The sequence below is a fragment of the Stigmatopora nigra genome, chromosome 3, assembly GCF_051989575.1.
Source record: "Stigmatopora nigra isolate UIUO_SnigA chromosome 3, RoL_Snig_1.1, whole genome shotgun sequence".
Classification (NCBI taxonomy): Eukaryota; Metazoa; Chordata; class Actinopteri; order Syngnathiformes; family Syngnathidae; genus Stigmatopora; species Stigmatopora nigra.
Window position 1 is genome coordinate 13,129,217 of NC_135510.1, and position 21,807 is coordinate 13,151,023.

The 21,807-nt window shown below is 38.7% G+C and overlaps 1 protein-coding gene across 5 annotated transcripts in view; it reads right to left on the reverse strand.

Moving 5' to 3' along the window:
- The window catches only part of lrp4 (low density lipoprotein receptor-related protein 4), a 61,572-nt gene that overhangs the window by 27,751 nt on the left and 12,014 nt on the right, over nt 1-21,807 (reverse strand). For all 5 annotated transcript variants that reach the window (XM_077713153.1, XM_077713154.1, XM_077713152.1 and 2 more), the window contains 2 exons: nt 7,469-7,615; nt 1,115-1,231 (listed from right to left, as the gene is read on the reverse strand). In XM_077713153.1, the coding sequence (XP_077569279.1) occupies nt 1,115-1,231; nt 7,469-7,615 (264 nt within the window). The remainder of the gene's footprint in view (nt 1-1,114; nt 1,232-7,468; nt 7,616-21,807) is intronic.

Sequence of the window (21,807 nt, forward strand, 5' to 3'; positions counted from 1 at the left end):
TGGGATCAAACCCTTGATCTCAGAACTGTGTGGCAGACGTACTAACCCTGTTGCCCACTGGGCCGCCCCACAAATGTATTTTTCTGAAATTTAAGTTTGCAATGTAAAATGATAATGAGAAATTACAGGTACATACCTACTTGCCTTATCATTACAGGTACATACCTACTTGCCTTATCATTACAGGGGAATAGAGGTAAACTAAAAGTATAGCTCACCATAAGATACTGTGTCATATGTGCTTAACACGTTTGTGTTGGCATTTCGAGCCACGTGTCGCAAAAAAAATGAAGCCCTACTGACAGTATTTATGAGTGTACAAATTTATTACAATGTTACAGAGAATGGGCAGGGTGAGGTTGTGTTTTTATATTGATCTGTAATGATATTGTATGTGATGAAATTGGATTTTGAAAAAGCACTTAGTGACCCTCTCTGCCAAGGGGCAAACATAATCTAAAAGAGTATGTGATTAAAGAGTATCTTAATAAGGGAGTACCAATCAAACTCTTCGTGTGCTTTTATTTCAAACCCCCAAAATTCCAGTCATGCAACCAGGTCTCTAACTTTAAGGACATTTTTAATGTCCCCAAAAGGTGCGGTTCACCTTAGCGAAATGAAGCATCAATACATATTGGATAAACTGATTCTCAATTTACAGCACCGTGTCAACTAAATAGTTGGCTTGAATATATTTCTTCAACCCTGTTTGGTTTCGAGGGACATCATTCATCTAGCACCATCATTTAACATTATTGGTTGTGATATAAGGTATACCAGGTAACCATTACAATTCAAATGAATGAATGTATTAATAATATATGGTAGCCAGTTCTCTGATGGAAAAGCATCTATTATGAAAAGGCTAGACATCCAAAACACTGGCTTTGCAGACACAGCTCGAGGGCAGTGCTTTATGAGCCTTGAGAAGTGTCTTGACAAAAAGAGCCTTGCCTTATGGGTTTTCATTATTACGAGCAGTCACTTGACCAATCATTATTTTTACAATATAACCTCTATCCTTACATTTTGTCTGGATTTGTTACTACTTTTGTGAAATTTGGCTTTGGAGCATGTTGAATTATCTCCAATAGAATAAAAAGGTTAGACTTACGGCAATCCTGCTCATCCGAGTCATCTTCACAGTCATTGTCTCCATCACAGACCCATGAACGCCGTACACATTTGCCATTGTCACAGTGGAAGTCAAGTGGTGAGCAAGTGGGAAGCACTGGAAACAAACAATGCCAAACAAGTTTGTCAGTGTGAACATAAAAACACAAAAAAGCTAAGAAGCTATTGAAATGAAAGAAAATATGGATGACGGAAAATTAAAGCCTGCATGCAGATAGTTGCAAAAGTAAATTAAGTGTCATTTAAAGACATTTGTTTAAACTTGGCATAAAATGTAATGCTTCCACAGAAATAAGCAAAAAATCCATACCATCGTTACGTCTTTCTGCCATCTTACTTACCAATTTGATTCAACTGCACTATAAACTGGATGAATTCAGCAACATGAGTGCACCAGATCCACATTTATCCCACCTCCCCACACTAAAATGCAAAGATCTACAATCTCTGCCCAGCTAAACTCTGAGCATTCCTGCTTAACTTCACTATCTAATGACTGTCTCTTTGTCATGCACAGACATGCCTAATTTAATTATGGACTAGAGATGGATAAAAGCAAAAATAGGGGGGCTAATCTTGCCAGTGGGCTCACTTGTCAATCGAAGGTATTAAATATTGACCGAGCTTTGTAGACTTTATGAAAAATGCATGACGTCACACAGAGAGTTAACCACCATGGCAGACAGGCAGACAACTTGGGGCTCAGTTGGTGTGTGTGTGTTGGGGTGTGGCGCTAGCTCTCTTGGGTAAAGCAAAGCTCCACTGACCCACATACTCTTACTTGGATATTACATTATTTAAGGCACAGACACAGAGAGGGGATATATATAAATATATAATAATATATATATATAAATATATAATAATAATAATTATATATATATATATATATATATATATATATATATATATATATATATATATATATATATATATATATATATATATATATATATATATATATATATATATATATATATATATATATATATATATATATATATATAGATATATATATATATATATCAGTGATCAGCTGACTTACATACTATGCAGACAAGCTCCAATATGGTTCTCTTATTTGCAGTTCTTGAAAAGTCGATCATGCGATCGATATTCATTTTCTATGCTACCACGTCCTCACGGCGGCTGCGTGCACGCTGGGATATTGATTGTGAAATTATTTTGAACTAGTAAGAAGAAAATAAAAGTAAACAAATATCTGCAGAAAACTGATAAATGAAGTGAAATAGAGAAAGTAATAGTTTTGTTTCATTGTCTTGTTCTACAATTAATGGATAAGAGAAAATTTAGCTGTGGAAACATGCTAAAAGAAAATAACTAAATTCGAACGTCATAAGAGATTGTGCCACCACCACCTTACAATTCATGACTTACAAGTCATGAAGTAATGGTGTCACCATAAAGTTTCAATTTCCAAGTTTGTACCAGTCTTTAAACTGGTATACTTTTATGGTGAAATCGGGAAGTTTAAATGCAAGTGAAGGGGAGATTGCTCTATTTTGAAGCCAGCCTCCAGTAGCAATCTCTGGAACCACAGGGTTTATACTTCCTGGCACAGTTTGAAAACACAATAAATTATAATGCGCATCACATCCTATTCCGACAGTGAAAAACCCAAGAACAATGACGTTCTTATCACGTTAAATGCATGGACTTCTTATTTCACTATATCAAGTGTATCCACGGGAGACCCTCAGATGGTTAACAAGGTCTTGTTTCTTGGATACTGCTTATAACTCTTTAGCAATCAATGCATTTGTCTCTAAAACCGATGACATACATACACACCCACACACTCATAAAACCCTCATAACATTTAAAACTTCCTCTTTGTCGGATTCCAGTAATTGCAGCCCTTTTGTCCCATTTCTCTTTGCCCTATAACTGTCTTCTTGCCAATGGATTTGAAACCAGTACAAGTTACTGTCGAAAGGAAGACAACTCTATAACACTCACCCAATTTTCTGACTTATGCGTTTTTGCTTCAAACTGTGGCTTTTTTTAGTTCCAATTATAACCAGTCGTGCAACACGAAAATCACCAATGACACAGCCAAAACAACAAAACAAAAAACCTTTTCACACTGTGCTTGGAAGGGTCAATGGGCAGCGCAAAAAGAGCCAAAATGACTAAATTTGGAAGTGCTGATGTGACAAACTACTGAGATAATAAACTAGGATGAATTGTCTGCTCTTCTAGTGGAGATTTAGATCTCACAGTTAGGTTCCATAGTTTGAATAGTAAACTTTCCTTATAGTAAAGAGGAAGTGAAGACATGAATAAGAACAAAAGAGCAATTAGTGTGTCTTTTTATAATGTCTCAATCTGACTGTATTCCTTGGTTCTTCCTCACCACATCATATTGAATGTCTTGGTTGACAATGGATGACTGGTAATTGCTCAATTAAAATGGCCTTGATCCAATAGGGGCAAGTAGTGGAAGGTCTCTGGCTCACCAAGCTAATTTCCGGACAGTTAAAGAAGTACATTCCTAAACAAAACAAAAATTAAAAGGCTGAAAGTCTCGGCAAAACCCTCAAAAAAGAAGAGAGGGAAAAAATGGTGATGTCACTAGGTAACAAGATTGGTGTATTTATTGCATGATTTGCAATAGGTCCATGAGTTGTAATACCTTTTCTTGGATCCAGATAGAACAGTTTGGTTTTATAACCTCTAAAATCTTAATCTTTAGGTTTCAAAGACACATTTTTTAAACCAAAAACGAAGGAATTAACTTTAAAGGTTAGTAAAGTCATTGTAAATTTGGTTTCAAAGAGGGAAAAGTAGGTTTCTACCACCTTGAGTAATAAAAACCCTAGGCACAATTTGGCGTCCATGTGTGTGTGCTGCAAGGACATATGTGTATCTTTAAGTGGCCTTGAGCAGCAAGTTAATGGCCGCTTTTTTCCTGTAGAGCAGCGGAATCAAGTGGCTCTAATGGAACCAATATATCTGCCTTAAAGCTTCTCATCATCGGGATTCAAAAGATGAAGGGATGAAAATCTTTCGAAAAAGAAGGCTGTTTGGAAAACAGATGAAGACCCTAAGAAAGACAAGAGCACATTTACGGGTTCCGAGGATCTTCAGGAAATATCTATTTTTTTTCTTGTCCAACACTTCCCCGCCAGACCATCTTCAATGAAAATATTTAGTTGCACTGAAATATAGATCTATTATGAGAGAGAATGAAAATTACATCCAACATATAAAATATATACCATATTTTCTGCACACCTTTAATAGATGGCCTATTTTAAAATGGTTTCTCTATGAAATAAGTCGTATTAGTCGTAGTAAAAGTAGTGGTTATCATGCATCTACAAGATGGAGGTGTGCAAAATGGAATGTCATACCAAGATAAAACAATATTGGCCTTTATACAAGGAGCATCTGATTATACGATCGTCTTTTGAGAAAATGTAGGTCTTTGTAGCACGCCTCATAGTGCGAAAAATACTGATTTAGATTAGCCTTAAATTTGAGAAAAGGAACAATTGGCGCATAAACAAATTACAAAACTAGATGTTTTAATTAAGGAATTAATTTTAAGTTAAAATCGTATATCACCGAAACCCTAAGGTTCGATTGAACCCAGGTTACGAACCACTGTTCTAGATAGTGCTAATCAGGAACCAGAATTTTTTGACACTAGCAGGTTGGAGCAGAGTTACCAGCAGATTTTTCATCTTTTTTTTTCCTTGCAAGCATATCCAGCACCATTCTGTGTGATAGGCTTAAGCGGACCTTCTCTACCACTCTACTTGACAAAAGGTTTGCCAAGATTAGTCCATTAATGACGATAACGCTGAGGATAAAAAAAATAATAGAAATTCAAAGGCCAACAAAATAATTGATTATACGAAGAATAAAGACAAGCTGTGAAATATGACCTACATTTGTGAGCTGGCGCTTGAACATCAGAAAAGAGATCTAGGCCTGCTCTTCGAGATCAAAAAGCCACTGCTGTAAAACTTGGAATCGATGCTCGTCCTGCCATAAGTGCAAAAATGAACACAGCAGCAAAACCATCTTCTTCACCCAGATAGTGTTTAGTGTATACGATTGCAGGATCCCCATTTGTTTTAGTGTTAGTAGTCAAAATAACTCAATATATCTATATTAATGATAATCCAGAATACTTAAATGAATATATTGAAACGCTTTCACATTTTGGCATTGAGTCTCCCCAAAGTCACGTCAAAGGAACACATACACAAAAAGATTAAATTGTGTTCTTGCTCATCATATATGTTCCTTTATGTTCCCATATGTCTTTACTGTGAAGAGAAGAGGCTGTAAATACACAAGAAAGAGGACAGTAAACAGCCTGTACTAGGCATGGCTTGAAGAAAACAGACAAGTAGAGGACAAACGAGGATTTGAAGATTATGCTAATGTATCCAAAACTCCATCAAAGCTTCGGAGAGATGGTCATAATAAAATAAATAAAAGGCTTAAAGCGATTATGTATGATGAGGGGGGGAAAATAAGTAAAATTATTAAATTGATTTTAAAAATAGCCACCATTTTGGAACTCAGAGATCAAAGAATTGATTAATTCAATTGACCCAACGCAACATACTTGTGCCATCAGCTTAAAATCTTGTTTTTCAAATCATTCTAAATTCTGGCTAAATACCCAAATTGGCAGATTCATGATTCAAGAGGTGTTAAGATGGTAAGATGTATTTCATTTTCACTTGCCGACTATCAACATATACCATCATAATTAAGGTCAAAGCCCGTTGCTGCAAAGACATTTTCTACTCACCTTTAGTCAACTATATTAATGTGGTGTCATTCATCTGATCTTTTAGCTCAATGAAATCACAGGCTTGTAAAATAAAATTGTAATGCTCTTCAAAGTATCTTAAAACTCTGTTTCACCTTCAGGGTCTCAATAAAGAGATGAAACTTTATCTGAAGGAACGGAAGCATAAATCCTCATTTCCACCCTTGCTGACACACAACACACACAAAGGCATAGTATATGCACTAGCCAATTTCCATGTGATTCCCACATTGTAATTAACTCAAATATTTACAAGGGGAAGATTCAGACTCCACATTCATGTTCTGTTATACATAACAATCGTGGCTTTTTTTCTTGAAAATTGATAAATTGGCATATATGTGCATTTTCAAAAGGCATTGAAGAAGACACAAAATCACACTGTTCAAAATGTGCTGAGAAGAACTGTGTGTGTGTGGCGTTTAGGATCTAAACTTTCACATAAAAAAAGGTACTCATAGTCCTAATATCCTGAGAGTGATATAATCAAACTGCAAATACCTGATTTTTTTATTTTTACCTTTCAGGTCTAAACATTATTTCTTTTGGGATATGCTGTTTAGGCTTTAATTTATAGAATTGTCTGTGTAAACATGATATAACTGGACTATAAAGATAGATTTGGAAATTGGGGTCACAGAACAAATCAGTTTCAGAGACGAAATATGACTTACTGTGGACAGTGTGAGCATATTTATTCAAATTAACAATTGTTTCACTGCATACTTGGTCATTTACCACTGATTATTGTAGTGGCACCGTTTAAAGCCTGGTTATTCTGACTTCATGTGGGTGGGCTGTGACTGAGAGTAAATTAAGGAAACAGAGGACTGCTAAAGCTGGACAGTACTAATGATTTAGAGACATCCCCCTACATGCTGCGATATCTTTTAACTGCTTCCATGTGTCTCCTTCATTTAACAACACACAAAAGATCCATTTGTCACAATCAGGGATTAAATTGGCCACAGATCGATACCACTTAGGCTCCCCTCTCCTAGTTTCTAAGTAATTAAATGTGACAGCGATTGATGGAAATTGAGCATAATTGAACATCTAAAAAATCTAAAATTGATTGGAAAGATTTCTAAAGTGGCAAATCATAGAGGAGCTGCTTTTTCACATTATTGCAGCAATTTTAGCAGTTGAAGAAAATATCATGCTTCGCTCAACTGTAATGTTCTGACACACAATCATCAATGTCTCAAAGACCTCTCTCAAATCAAACTGTTTGCTACAGAATGTCAGTCAGGCACTTGTACTGCAAGGACACATACACCGATGCATATTGCTACTCCTCACTTCTGCTAAACAAATACAATCATTTGGTATGGTTATTACATACAAAGTGACAAAATTGGTGTCGAGAAAATAAATAATCCAGCAGTTTTAAAAATTGTTGTTCACATACTTTGTATGGTTGTTCGTCAAACTGTTAACTTCATTTTAATAATGGTCAACTAAGAAAATGGAAAAGGAATGGGGCTCTTAAAAAAATAATCAGTTGTGTCAACTCACTGCATCCATCCTCATCACTATGGTCCCCACAGTCGTTGTCTCCATCGCATTGCCACTGAGCTGGTATGCAGGTGCACTCACCAAATGCACTGACCGCACATGTGAAGTGGTTCCTCCCACAGGAACACTCAGCACTGCCGTCAACTCCTACACACACAAAAAAGGATGAGTTAGGATGAGTAAAATCTGTTTGAAGTAAATGTCCAAAGACAAGAAAAAAGCTGAGCATCCACACTGTAGTTAAATATATCTTGCAGATGACCATCTTTAACCATAAAAAAGAAAGAAAAAAACCCAAACACAAAAATCATTCACTCCACATAGTTACGACATAGATGCAGAAATTAATCTGTGCTAGTCCAAATTGTGCATGGTTAAAAGATCAACATTACATTATTGACCAAAACAGAACCTCCACATCTATTTGAATATGTGGGAGCGCTTCACTAAGTTGATTAACTGAAAATAAAAGTACATCTGTAATGTATGTACATACACATAAACCCATATTAATTTTAATTCTAATGCATATTTATTGCAAAAAAAGCCAGAGGTTTGGACTTTGGATGAAATATATACTGAAAACAGTATGTTCCATGACTAATGCACGGGAAACAAATCCCACACTTATTAACCTAATATGTCCATAATGACCATGACTTCACGAGTGATGAAACAGCCATTGTTCACACAGCTTTTGGTAGTTTGTGGCCAACACTATCAGGTAAACCTCGACATCATTTAAAATAAATACACTTGTCTCTCTCAAGGACTTTTGGATTAGACACCTTATTAGTTAGGTTTGAAGAAATAATACAATAAATACACATGTAAATTATTCATGGAAATAAATAAAGCTTTTGTTCATTTATAAAAATCAAATAAATAAATAAAAATCATCAACACGAGCCCAAGTTCATGGATGGTTTTGAATAGTATGTGTATGTGTTTTCTGGCTCCTTCACAAAGGCATCCGTCAACCCAGCAGGGCTTGGCAGAGAGAGCTCAGTAACCTTCAGATCCCTCCCATTGCACTAAATTAATGCCCTCTTTCTTTTTTAGTCACCATTCTTTCTTCCTATTCCTTTCTTTTCACAATCCCTTCATCACACATCCCCCTAAAACTGTCCCTCTTATTTCCAGCCCTTCCCCACATTCTTTCTCTACGTGCCATGAAGGAAAAGGAAAACCCAAATTCCATTGTTTGCTGGTTTATAGTGTTTTGGGGTTGAATCATTTTGTAGTTCTGTGATACGCAGCATCTGACGTTTAACTGATGTGAAAGGTCATAGTCTCATTAAGTTAAGTATGTGTGAGCACAAAACTGCTCGAAGCGTAATGTTAGGGGATTGAGGTAATATGGGGAGGGGGAAAAAGTCGTATAATTACAAAATATTCTTGTTTTTACGTTACGTAAACCGGAAGTTGTTTGTTTTCAAAAAGCCACCCTCACGGAGGCTCTAGATTTTGAGCCTCCGTATATAGAGTCTAGATACTTAATATAAAAAAAAATATTTATAAAATAAGAAAACGTGATGTACTGAAGCCGCAAAATGGTGAAGGATGACAGTAGACGCAAACAAAGAATAATATGCTTCTTTATAGCCAATGGCAGATGAAGAATCGTTGAAGTTGGTTGTCAAGCAACAGTACGGTAAGTATATTCGAAACTTTTGCTGCCAGAAGCTGCTATGCGTCTTCTAATAGGGCACTGTCAGAAAAGAAAAAGAGAACGGAGACCACCAAGGATCCACCACAGCTTCAGCTGCAAATTGTCTAAACAGACCTGCTGTGGGACAGCACAGGTGGTCCTACATCTCAAGTAAACACGAATGATCCCACAAACTCACCCTAACACCATGCCTGTCCAGACCCACAGGGAGCTGCTGGGCCACAAATTCTAGCTCTACCAAGCACAATGAACCAAAGATGGATACAATGTGGAAGTCTTGTATCTAAGCAGGTGGCATTTACCATTTATTTCCTAAACAGTCGTTGTTATAATTAAGGTGTGAGGAATGTAGTAGAGACTAGAAGGCCAAAACACACAAGAGCAACCCGGCCGGCTTGGAGAGCGGGTGGTCATAGGCATTGAGCTGTGTAAAAAAGCTGCAAGTTAATTAGCCCTGGACCGCCCAGAAGTCTACCTGCAGGGTAAGAACTGCATTTTTCTTATAGTATGATGCTTTGATAATAGATAAGAAATAGAGGGGGTATATTTGGTCATTAGGCGGCAAAAGTGGGTGATGGGAATGGAGAGACAATAAACAATCCTTGTTGTATATCCTCTCTCTCCCATTCTGCCGCTGCAGATTGGTAGGACCAATGTAGCTGCAATAGGCCAGCTGTTTCCCAGCAACATTACACTCAAACCAACTGGTATCGTAACTTGCTGTCAGCCAAGAGTTTAAGCTTTATCAACTTTGCCAAATTGTAGACTGAATGAGACATACTAACACATACAGAATCATTAATTTTCCATTCCGCCTATCCTTAAAGGGTCACGGGATGCTTGAGCCCATCCGAGCCAACTATGGGGTGTAGGCTGGGGACATTCTGTATTGGTTGCTAGCAAATCCCAGGGCACATGGAAACGAACAACCATTCATGCTCACATTCATACATTGGGACAATTTGGAGTGTTTAACCAGCCTGTCATGCATGTTTTGGGATGTGGGAGGAAACTGGAGTACTTGGGGAAAACCCATATAGAAACAGATAGAACATGCAAACTCCACACACGGAGGTCAGAACCCACTGGGATAATACGGGTGATTAATTACTTCATCCATATTCTTAAACTAAAATGGTAGCGACATTTCAACTAAAATTAATTCAAGTCGATTCCCGCTGGTGGCGGTATGCTTGTGAGTGTGAGTGATCATCTGCATAACATGCTAAGGAAATCGACGTAAGACGGAAAGAACATAAGTGTACTTGAAAGTTTCCCCAACCAAAACAAACATTTACTATGTTCACTGTGGTTCTGTGCACTCTGCCACGCTGATATGAGTACAAGATGCCAAACAGGCCAGTTCCTTTGCTCCACTGGCTCATTTCCACCTACAAATTTGCCCATCATATGTCAAGCTGCAGCAGTCAGCTGCTAACTACAGCTGTAGGAGTTGAAAAATAGTACACCTATTATTCGTGCCCAGTGTTTTTTCACGTTTAAATAGCAACAAGGTGTTTTCAGTTCTCTGAATATTGCTGCTTTCACGATCACTTTTACATTGAGCTCAAACTTCCTATTTTTGTGTTTCAAAGAGTAAATTCTGAGGTTTTGCAAAGATTTTGGAATTCTAAAACACCCTAAAATATCTGGTTTCAAGACTTGGGAATGTACTCAAAGTGCCTGGCAAACAAGCTCTGACTTTAAGCCAAATGTTCAAAGCATAACTAACAATCCTTCTGGACAGGTTCATCATCACAAGCTCATCCCTTTGGCTTCCTCACTTGCACACAACATAGGTTTCTTTTCACGCCTGCTCATCTCAAGCTTATCAAACAGTGCCATTCAATCAATTCCTTAAAGCACAGCGAGAGGGATTTATTTTCTTACTGGTGTTCGTCAGCCTTTAATGCCAAACAATCTCCAGTCTCACAAAAATGCAGTGACACACTGCCACATGTTAGTCATGCGCAGTGACTCATTCAAGCACATAACAGTAGGCACCCAAACACATACACAACAGTGTGTGGCAATTAACTAAGTGAAACTGAGGAGTGTGGGGGAAGATACAGAGGTTCTTCTCATGAAAGAAACATCATAATTACATCTTTAGTGATATATTCCCCTGCTGCTAAAGAGCTCTTCGTTGAAACGAGGGAATAAATTTAAACGTGTTCAATTGATAGCCCACACAAACACACAAACCCACACACACGATCCATAGCTGGCCACCAGTCTCTGAATTGAGTTCAAAGATAACATTAGACTTGGCCAGGGATAACTGAAAGGCTGCCGGTTATTCTGGCTGGCACTCCATTGAGGAGGCAAGATCTAGACACAATGAGACCAATGCAGAAAATAAAAATAAGGAAGGAGATTACAAATAATATTAACACAAAAAGAATTGGAAAGGTTGTCCAGAGCTCATTAGAAAAATTGTGTAGCAACTGCAAGTTGAAAGTTTCTATTCAAATGTAAGAAAACCAGTAAAGTCAGTGGTGCTGAGGAGAAATATTGTATCGCCAAGAGCATAACTATTTTCCGCAAAGAGCTTAAGACATCAATGAGAAACTACAGAGACAACAAACATGCATAAGTGTGGGGCAACGATGCCTTTAAAATATGCTGCATTCGGCAAAATTGCTTAGGAGGCCAATTTAAAAAAAAACACAGTTCTGATGGTCCTAGTTATAAGCTCAGGGGACTTTTTTGGTGTCTTAAGGCGGAGTGGATGATAAACCTAGTACGCGGCTTCAAGCCAGAGAGTGAAGAGTGAACAAGGGAGAAAATCCGTATTTGTTCAACGGCTGCTGAGACAGCACCATGACTGTCATACAATCCAGACAAATTGGCAGCTGGAGGGAAAGAATGACAATTTTGACAGGGTTGGGTGCCAAAATGTAACACAGTTTGTTGAGACTAAAATGTAGTAAAAAACTAAAGTGATGTAGAGAAAGTATTTATCAGCTGTATTCTTCCAAGTGCATCCAGTTATGTGTTACAAAAACAAGTGCCAGAATTCAGAGACTAAATTCTACCTCTTGTTCTAAAGCTAGTTTGGAAATACTGAACCTCCAGTCAACTTTGTTTATAAACATAGTTATTATTATCATCATTACAATGAGTTGACTAAATGTACTTATAAATATCAAATCACATTGCTCCTGTTTCCTAGTTTATTCAAGGCAAAGTCCTTGCATGGACCAAGTACACTTTATAAATCTTTTCATTTAATAATTTCTCTGAATTTGAAGCTGAGATATCACTGTCAAAAATATTGTAAGGGCAGCTAGAAAATAATTTAATTTCAGAATTGTGTACTTTAGATTTACTGTTTCCCCCCCGATTGCTTTTAAGTTTTATTCAGTTATAACATGGGTTTATTGACACTACAAAGAAAATACAAAATGTTTGTTTTTAGTTACATCAGTGAAATATGGTGAGTGTGTGTATGCGGGTGAGTGTGATGCCTGACAGTGTTAACACAGTAATTCTGTATGCTTTGCCTCTGCCTGTAAACTCCATACTTGGTGGGTAATGTGCTGAGAGAGCACTTGGTGTCCAAGCTCGCCCTAATCCACAGATTGTCAGCAGGTTCCCGAGCACCACATACACGAACTCAATAGACATACACAAACACACCAACTTTACCCCCAAACTGGGGCCTCTCTCATGCACACAAGTGTCAGAGCTTCAATGTGCCCAAATCATCAGTGTTCACTATAGTGCAGTGATCTGTTCTTGTTATGCATTACTTTTTGTCTCTAACCATAAACAGTCAAAAGACAATCCAAAATAAAATAAAAAGTGATTTGGTTCTAACCTTGTTACTAGCAGTTGTTTTCTTTAGTATAATGCTATATTATATCACCGTAGAAATGCAAGAGCAAAGCTGTTGAAATCCATCAGTATAAACTGAATCAAGCCATTTTTTGCCATGTAGGAGAATACAGATCATTCCACATCCAACATCAACTTAAAATCACCACAACTCATTAAGAAAAGGTGGCTTGTTTTGAGAGCATTATCATGACACCTTTTCGAGCACTTTTTCCATTACCATTTTCCCTCAAAAGAACAGAATAGACTTGAAATGTAACTAAAAACTGATACTGGTGGCTTTCCCAGCTAACTGAGGGCAGTAGATGGGGTACGCACCAAATTGAGTGTCAGCCAAAATGGGCCAAAAGGAGGGAAAGAAATTGGAGGGTTAAGCTTGTTTTTTGGGATATGGAAATACATAGATAAAACCAAGGCTGGCCTGGGATTGAACATAAGGTCAGAATTTTGTGGCGGCCGTGCTAACCACTCATCCAATTAGACATCATATCGTAGCTTTATCAAAATAGTTTCATGCTTAAAGTGAATGACGATAATACACAGGTTAGCCTGTTTAAATCATTTGACATTTTTGGAATAGCTGTCTTTTGTGCAGGATCAAATGCAACGATGGATTTTGCACATGAGCAAACTTCTTCCTTAAATGACTTAGGGGCAGCTGCAAAGGCCAGATAAGTATTACAGTCTGAGTTTAGTCCATGCCGGAGAATTTGAACTCACTATGAGGGTATAAATGTAATAAGAAGAGATTAATCCCATGTGGGCAATCTGAAACCCTCCTTCTTGGCTGCTGGAAAAAAGTGCAGGAACTGAGGTTTCAACTCTGCAATCAATATTAAGTTATAAAATGACACAGCATGAAGGGATTCACTTGGCAGATTTAACATCTACCGTGTTGGCACATGTATATGTCTGATGTTAAATTATGGCCTTTCAGCAAAGACTGTTCTATTATAGTGGACCTTTAGCTACAGTGCTGACTGTTTTCCACATTAGTCCAGAATTTGGCCATCATATTGTTTTACTTGAGTGAGGTTTCAAACAGGCATATGCAAAAATGAATTACCCATAATTATTAATAAACCGCCATTGTAAGGTTAAAAAAACAAAAAGTCACTGGAAGACAACAATAATAAAGAGCATACCAGCAGACATAAGCATGGATACTTTACAGATTGTTGGAGTGGAGGGATAATAAATTGGTCACTTGGAACGTTGATTTTTTTTCAGGGTTGTAACAGACAACCTGTGGTTGGGTTTAAATTCTTTCCCCTTCAGCCTGCTTTTAGAAGGAGAAAACGGCAAACACAGACCACTTTATTCAGAGTAATTTATCCCTATGGCTAAGCCTTGTTTGCCGGCTGCAATAGCCCCCTTCCGGGGCTGCCCAGCAGGATGCCTGCGAGTGGCGTGTGAAACTTTCCTATCTTGTTCAGCTCAAAAGACAAAGATGAACAATACTCCACACCAGGCCCTGGCCCGGAACAATCCCTCGCTCAGCTGTACTCTTGGGCTAACCTTCTCTATATGCTCTAGACCAGTTACTGGAAATCCAAATTTGCCTTAATTTAGGTTTCATAAGATCTCAATCTTACCCTCTGTTAGTATGGAGGGGAGGATACCTATCTAAAACATTCAAAATATTCTATCATTTGCACTGCATGTCTAGTTTCTGACTGAACTCACAAAAACAGAACAAAATTGTTCATTTGTAAGGATCACTTTGTCCCTTGACTACAAAAATGCACACATTCGAGTGCAAATGAAGAATAATCTGGTTATACAACAAACCTCATTTTAATCCAAAATGAGAACAGTATGCTCATCAATTAGGGGCAAAAAGTGCAAACCATTTTTGCATTCATCCATAAGTTACCGGAGTTGGGGGCTATGAACCAGAACCAGCCTCCAAGACAATCTGTAGAGCTCTTGCGGGAAGCCATTTTTTCTCCCAGTACGCAACCATTCACCAACGTCTCCTACAGAGCTATTGAGAATTCACTAGGCACCTCCACATCCCAACAAGCTCAACAAAAAGCATTTTAAAGCAACACCCCCCACAGTTCCCACACTATTTCACCTGTCAAATCCTTACAAAACACCCAAGGAGGGCCAAATGCTGGTCAGGCTCACCACAGCACACCTCTTGCCAGCCTTGGCCCCACTAACTACATTATTCCCCTTGACTGAACAATACACTATCAATCTTCCCCATCTATGATCTTGAAACTGATTTGGGCTGAAAGGGCTATGTAACATTAAATGAACGCAGAAAACTTGAAGAAAGAAGAAAAGTAAATATTTGGTATATCAAAAGTACATATTGATAAAAAAATGACTATGAATGTTTCAACATTCTAAAGATTCACACTCACACCCTTACCTATTTAGAGTGTCCTATCAGCCTACCATGCATGTTTTTGAAATGTGGGAGGAAACTGGAGTACCCAGAGGAAACCCACACAGCCCCGGGGAGAACAGGCAAACTCCACACTTACTGCATTTGTGCCCACGCACCTGCCCACGCAAACACAACCCACAAATATTTATATATTTTTTATCCCTGGCACCTCTTATTCACACAATCAAAGACACATTTTGGCACGTACCTCTTGTCTATCCCATTACAGGACAGCCCAAGTCCAGCTTACAAGCAGAAACCCCCAATTTGTTTACTCCTGTGGGAATTATCGGCGGGGGGTGAAATTAATCTAACGGAAAGTTGGACCCCCCTCTCAAAACTCTTGAATTACTGCCCCACCTCTTCCCGTTACACTCTCCCACTCAAAACGCCCCCGGAACTTAATTGCAATGAACTTAAGCTATCTGCAAAGACTGATAGTGTGCACATGTGCAGGTTACAAAAGATATAGGGAACGAAAACAGAAGCAGGAGATCACTCGTCTGACACTCCTCTATCAATACAGTATATCCCCCATCTGCCTTTTTTTCAATTGCTGTTTTAGTGTTCCAAACTCACAGGAGATCAAAATGCAGCAGTGAAGTGATGAAAAATCAACAGCGTCTGATAAGATCAGTTTAGCACAAGGACACCACCTGCAGCAGACCTCTGCTGATATGAAGTTGTGTTGTACGCAAGTCACATTTCTTCCACAAAAAAAGAAGCATGGGATGAACTGACAACACTTCAATAGAACAAAGTCAGACTGAGTTTTCGGCTTCTCCCTTCAGGGGTTGCAACAGCGAAACAGGAAATGTGCATGATAGATTGAGCACAAGTAAACAATAATTATTTAATACCCATCCATCAGTGTTTCTTTTCATATAAGTAACTACCCCATTTGTTTTTTTGCTATTGGTCTTTTTCTGACCAAGGTTCACTACATTTTTATCATAATTAGTTTATAAAATCCTTAAATCAGTAATAGTTTTGGTGCGGGAAAAGTGGAGACAGATAGACGCTGAGACCGACAGTGACAAACACATCACGACACCAGTTAGTGGGAGGTATGGGCCAATGTGTGCGCTTTTGGTGATGAAGGAATTAGAACAGGTGGACCAGTGGCTACAGACACATGGACACATGTATGCAGTCATCATGTCTAAGGGTTTGGGATCATCATGTGGTGTGCTTTAGGGAAGTTGATATTCCTGAAGTCTTGCACAACAAATGTCTCGGTGCTCTCGACTTGCCTCAACACAAATAGCCTAATGAGTCTGAATTATCTTTGTATCCAATTCTTTAAATCATTTTAACATACTTTTGACTTCTGTCGAGGAAAAGGGACTACATTTATCAAATAAATATCTTTACAGCTTTAAGGGGAAAAAAAGTAAACAGAAGCAAGACTGTGAAGTGGCACTGGTCTGTTGGCCCACATGGCCCATCAACAGACACAAGTGCAAAGGGAATTTAACTCTGATCTTATGTGTGACTAAACAAAGAACAGCACAAGCCGGCTCTTAGTGTTGCCTGTTCAGACAGAAGGCTGATGCAAACTGGTCTTTGAGGAGGCCGCCCCACATTGACTCTAGGGAAGAGAGTAAGGCTGACAGGTCAGTCTTAAAGCTTTAAAAAATGGGGCCGGGATCAAGGGGTTCTATGGGAGAGGAGAGGAAGGGAGCCTCAAGCTTTCTTCCTCCACTCCCCGAGGACAGCCAGTGACTTAGAGACAAAAACAAAGGTTGTAGAGTTGAGGAAAGCTAAGTTTCAGCTAGAAGATGATGGTCAAGGCACATGGATGATTGATCCATCAAATAGGACTAAACGTTCCCCTTACTGTATTAAGGAGTAACATAAGTATGCATTATCCATCTCTACCTTATTTCGACCAGCAGTCCCAATGGAAAAGCAAAGTAAATCAAGGAACAATTGAAACCCCCTCTCCAGACTGGCTGGATAGGCAGTGATTTGGAAGATGAAGGGGCAAAGGATCAAAGCCCATAAGAGAGAAACACAACAGCTCCATCCAGCTGGATGTTTCCCCTCTTGTCACCTCAAAAAGGGGGTGCTGACCAGGGAATGCTTCAGATGGGGGAAGGGATTCAGTATCATAAACCGCTAATCAGCTGGGTACGTGTTGGATAGCATGTGTGAGTGTGGGCCTAGCCGAGTTTATGTGGGAGGGGGGTTGCTTAAAGTCAGTTTCGAAAGCATCCGGGCCAAAGCACAGACCGATCATGGCTGTCACTGTTGCACACCAATTAAGCAATTAGAAGAATAGAGAGCGGTGAAAGGAGAAACAACGGTAAAGGACCACAACCATAACAGTGTTTGAAAATCCCTCTCGTCTATACATATAATTATTTCTGAGAAAGTGTGTGTGTGTGCATTAGTGTGTTTGTCCGTTAACATCGGACACAATGGAGACAACACTGTATATTCGATTTGAATGCGGTTTTGAACAAACAATTGCAAATGTACGGCTCTACAATATCACCGTGCCCGGATCTCAGGAAACAGCTGTGACATTTTTATTCTAACAGACCTACCGATTGAAATTAACCAGTTAGTAAGATTTTTAACAGTCTCAAAAAAAGTCAAATGTTGATGGCCTACAAAAGGTTAATTAGATCCAGTAGTTACAATTATATTATTTTCAATTTATTATTTACAAAGTGGTTAGCGCCTCATAGTTCTGTGATCGATGGTTCGATCTCCTGTTGACCTTCCTGTTACCTCCCTTACTTGCATGGGTTTTTTTCCTGCATATTCCAGTTTTGTCCCAAAAACAAGCAGGGTAGGCTGGCTGAACACTCTAAATTGCCCCAAGATATGAGTATAAATAACACTAAATCATTATAAATTAAAGTTAAGTTAAACTGCAGTGTGTCAGTAAAAAAAATAGCTTTAGTAAAAGAATGATACAAACATAAAGGTTAGACAGTGTACACGTTATAGGTAAGAGTCATGCCCGTGTACTGTATGAATTGAGATAGTTATGAGCGCAAAATGTGATGCCTAACTCTGCAGGCAGTGACAGAGACGGCTGACCCACAAATAGCAGTGACACCCACCAACTGGCAAACTCTTGAGTTCGTGTGAGGCCCATGCAAGCGTTGACGCCTGTTCTGCTTTCCAGAGGAAGCGTGGAGAGTCGAGTTTCTTTGGTTGCATTTACTGCCTCTTAACTTGGGTATTCTATTTTATTGTGTTATGTTCTCGTAACAGTTTTCATGATTGATTATCAGTTATCATCCAGAAAAAGAAAGTTGTACTCATTTGCAGTTGTCCTGTGTAAATTCAGAAAACCTGTGTGGCTATCTGATTTAATAATCAATCATTCATTTTCTGTACGGCCTATCCTCACAAGGATCCCCCAACCCAGCCAACTACAGGCAGTAGGCGGGGGCACTCTGAATTCGTTGCCAGCCAACCGCAGCGCACAAGGAAAAATACATCCAACATGCTCACACATACAAAGGGGCAACTTAGAGGGTCCAATACAATGCAGATTTTTTGGGAAGTGATAGGCAAACCAAAAAACCCAGAAAAAAAACCCGCACAGGCCTGGGGAAAGCATGCAAACTCCATGTTTAGATGAACCTTTCTTTAACCTTTTTTTAGCTTTCTACTACACAGACAGTACGACAGGACCTCAAAACATCTATGCTGCAAAATGGGAGTTTGTTCAATCCAGAAATGTCCCTTGCTGTTTCCTGACAGACCGAGCCTCCTACTGTTGTTTCATTGATATACACACAGACTGCCATGACAACATCACATGCCTGCCACTTCCGGTCTCCATTCACATATGGTATAAGACGATGTATTTAGGCACTTTTTGGGCCACACATTGATCCAAAAGTTTCAATGGACAAATGCATGTAAAACCACTAAATGTTGTTTGCATACCAATGTAACAGAGGCCAGAACATGAAACACAGTAACACTGCTTGAAACTTATTCACAATAATTGAGTGTTTTTGGTCATAAAAAAATAAAAAGAATAATGGATTGCATAGTTTTGAACCACTGGACAAAGTTCCTCTGTGTAACAGACAACCGGCAATAAGAGACAACCCCTTGTTCTGATTAATATGTTAGATCATGTATTAACTGCACTGGTTCTCATACTTGGATTAACATATGTGGAATCTGTGCATTACTAAACTTCTTGTCATTGATGCCTTCAATTAATTACTTCAGACAAAATTATGAATCAATTCTGGGACAAAAAAAGTCTCAACGGGCCATCCGTATCGTAGCACAGTGAATGAGTTACAATTGAGTTTCTGTGTAGCTTTCACAGCAAGTGAGGCACATGCAGAACCAAATATAGGATGGGTATATTTAGATTCCTTTGATTGTGATGTTCTCCACCCGCAACTCCCCAGCCTGAATCTCTTTCTCACTCACAGAGCAATTGAAATATAACCATAGATCAGGGGTAGGGAACCTATGGCTCGGGAACCACAAGTGGCTCTTTTAATGGGTACAAATGGCTCTGAGCTAAAATATTGAAACCGCTGGTGAGAGATGAGTCTCGAAGGCACCAAAAGGAGAGTCACGTTAGCACTCAGGCGCCAACACTACCTGTAGTGCCGCTTTAATCATTTTTGTTCCATTAGACCAGTGATTTTCAAACTTTTTTGGCCACCGCCCCCTTCACCGCCGGGCCAAAATGCCAACGCCCCCCTCTTTACCCCTTTCCAACGAACGAAGCTTAAATAAATAGAAGACAGGCGCCTCAGATATTATTCGCTAATTTCGTTTCTTTTAATAGACCAATGCGCAGTTCACCTCGAATCATAAAAATTGATAGCTGATGCATTAAGCCGGTCGCTGTGCGCATACGTCTGTGGTTAAGCGTTGCCGGCGCGCTATTGTGTGCTCCTCTGCGGCTGACTGGATGGTGGTGGTTTCCCCAGTCGCCTGCATCGACGATAAACTCGCGACAATTAGTGATATACGGTATATGCGCGCTGCTCGTGAGCGCTCGAGCAGACAACGTTTCTTGTTTCAATAAAGCTTGTTTTTTGTCGACTTTTTATTACAGACAATCAATTTTTCCGGTCTTTCTACAAACACCAACGTCACATTTTACTGTAATTGCTCCATCGCCCCCTTCACTATTTCAACGCCCCCCATTCGCCTGTTTATTCGTCAGCGCCCCCCTGAAAGTTCACACCGCCCCCCGGGGGGCGGTACCGCCCACTTTGAAAACCACTGCATTAGACTCTTCTGCATTCATACTTTCATTGATTAGCAATGGCGTAACATTGTTGTCAGAAGAATTCAGATTCTTCGTACTTTGAAATTAGTAAAATGCCCAAAAAAATGCACGTTTTTATTCAGTTTTAAATTCCGAGCCTGGCTCTCAAGGATTAAGATTTAAAAACATGAAATGTTTATGGCCGTCTTTGTCATAAAGGATCCCGACCCCTGCCATAGATATTTCATAGGATAAAGAGTAAATGGAGGACAACATCAACATTGAATAAATCATTAGCTATCTTCAACTATAATGATACAATTAAAGGGAATTTTATAATTAAAATTTTTAGCAATAAATACTATAGAATTAAAAAAAACGTTTCTGGTCTACACAACAATTATGGAACACAAATAAAAAAATGTGTACCTCTACATAGAGAGAAAGTTCAGTATCCTTTCGCAGAGTGGGTAAAATAAAAACTGAAGGGTAATATTTTAAAGCGCCTGCATTCAATCACTCAACACATCCTGCACTCAGGCATGCCTCGCAAACCGTGAACATCGCTAGTTCTTTCCAAATCATGCACAACATTAAGTATTAGGGGACTGCATATCAATACTTTTGTCATTACTTAGATGTTTCACCTCATCAATAAATGTGGGATAGGCGGGAAGACTGCATTCAAAAGATAGTTTTTATACAGCTTTTATACCAATGAATGAGAGGCTATGTAAAACTCTATGACAAAGATAGAGCCGTATAGAAGTACTCTCAATTGAATGTTTAACATTTTCATCAAATTTGATTCATCGTCAGTTCATGGGTAAGTCCGAGGTGTAGTTTAAAAGTTATTGTGAAGTAGAAATCTATAAATGCAAACATTTCAGAGCTGAATCATTGAAATATAATATTAGAAAGTTTTTCACCATATTAGTTTACCAAAGGACACATAACAAAGTGAGTCGATGACGACATTCAGTGAGCTGAACTCTAACCGCAAGTGTGTGTGCATTAAAGGATCACATAATAGATAAACTTAGTTAAAGCTAACATTGAATCAATATTCTGGCACATGGGTATATAAATGGATGTACCTCACACTGACTGATATATGTGGGTATACAGGACATAAATTATTTCAGAAAGCGATAAATAAGTGAAAGCTAGAGAGATGCACAATTACAAATTGAGTGAAAATAAGGACAAAT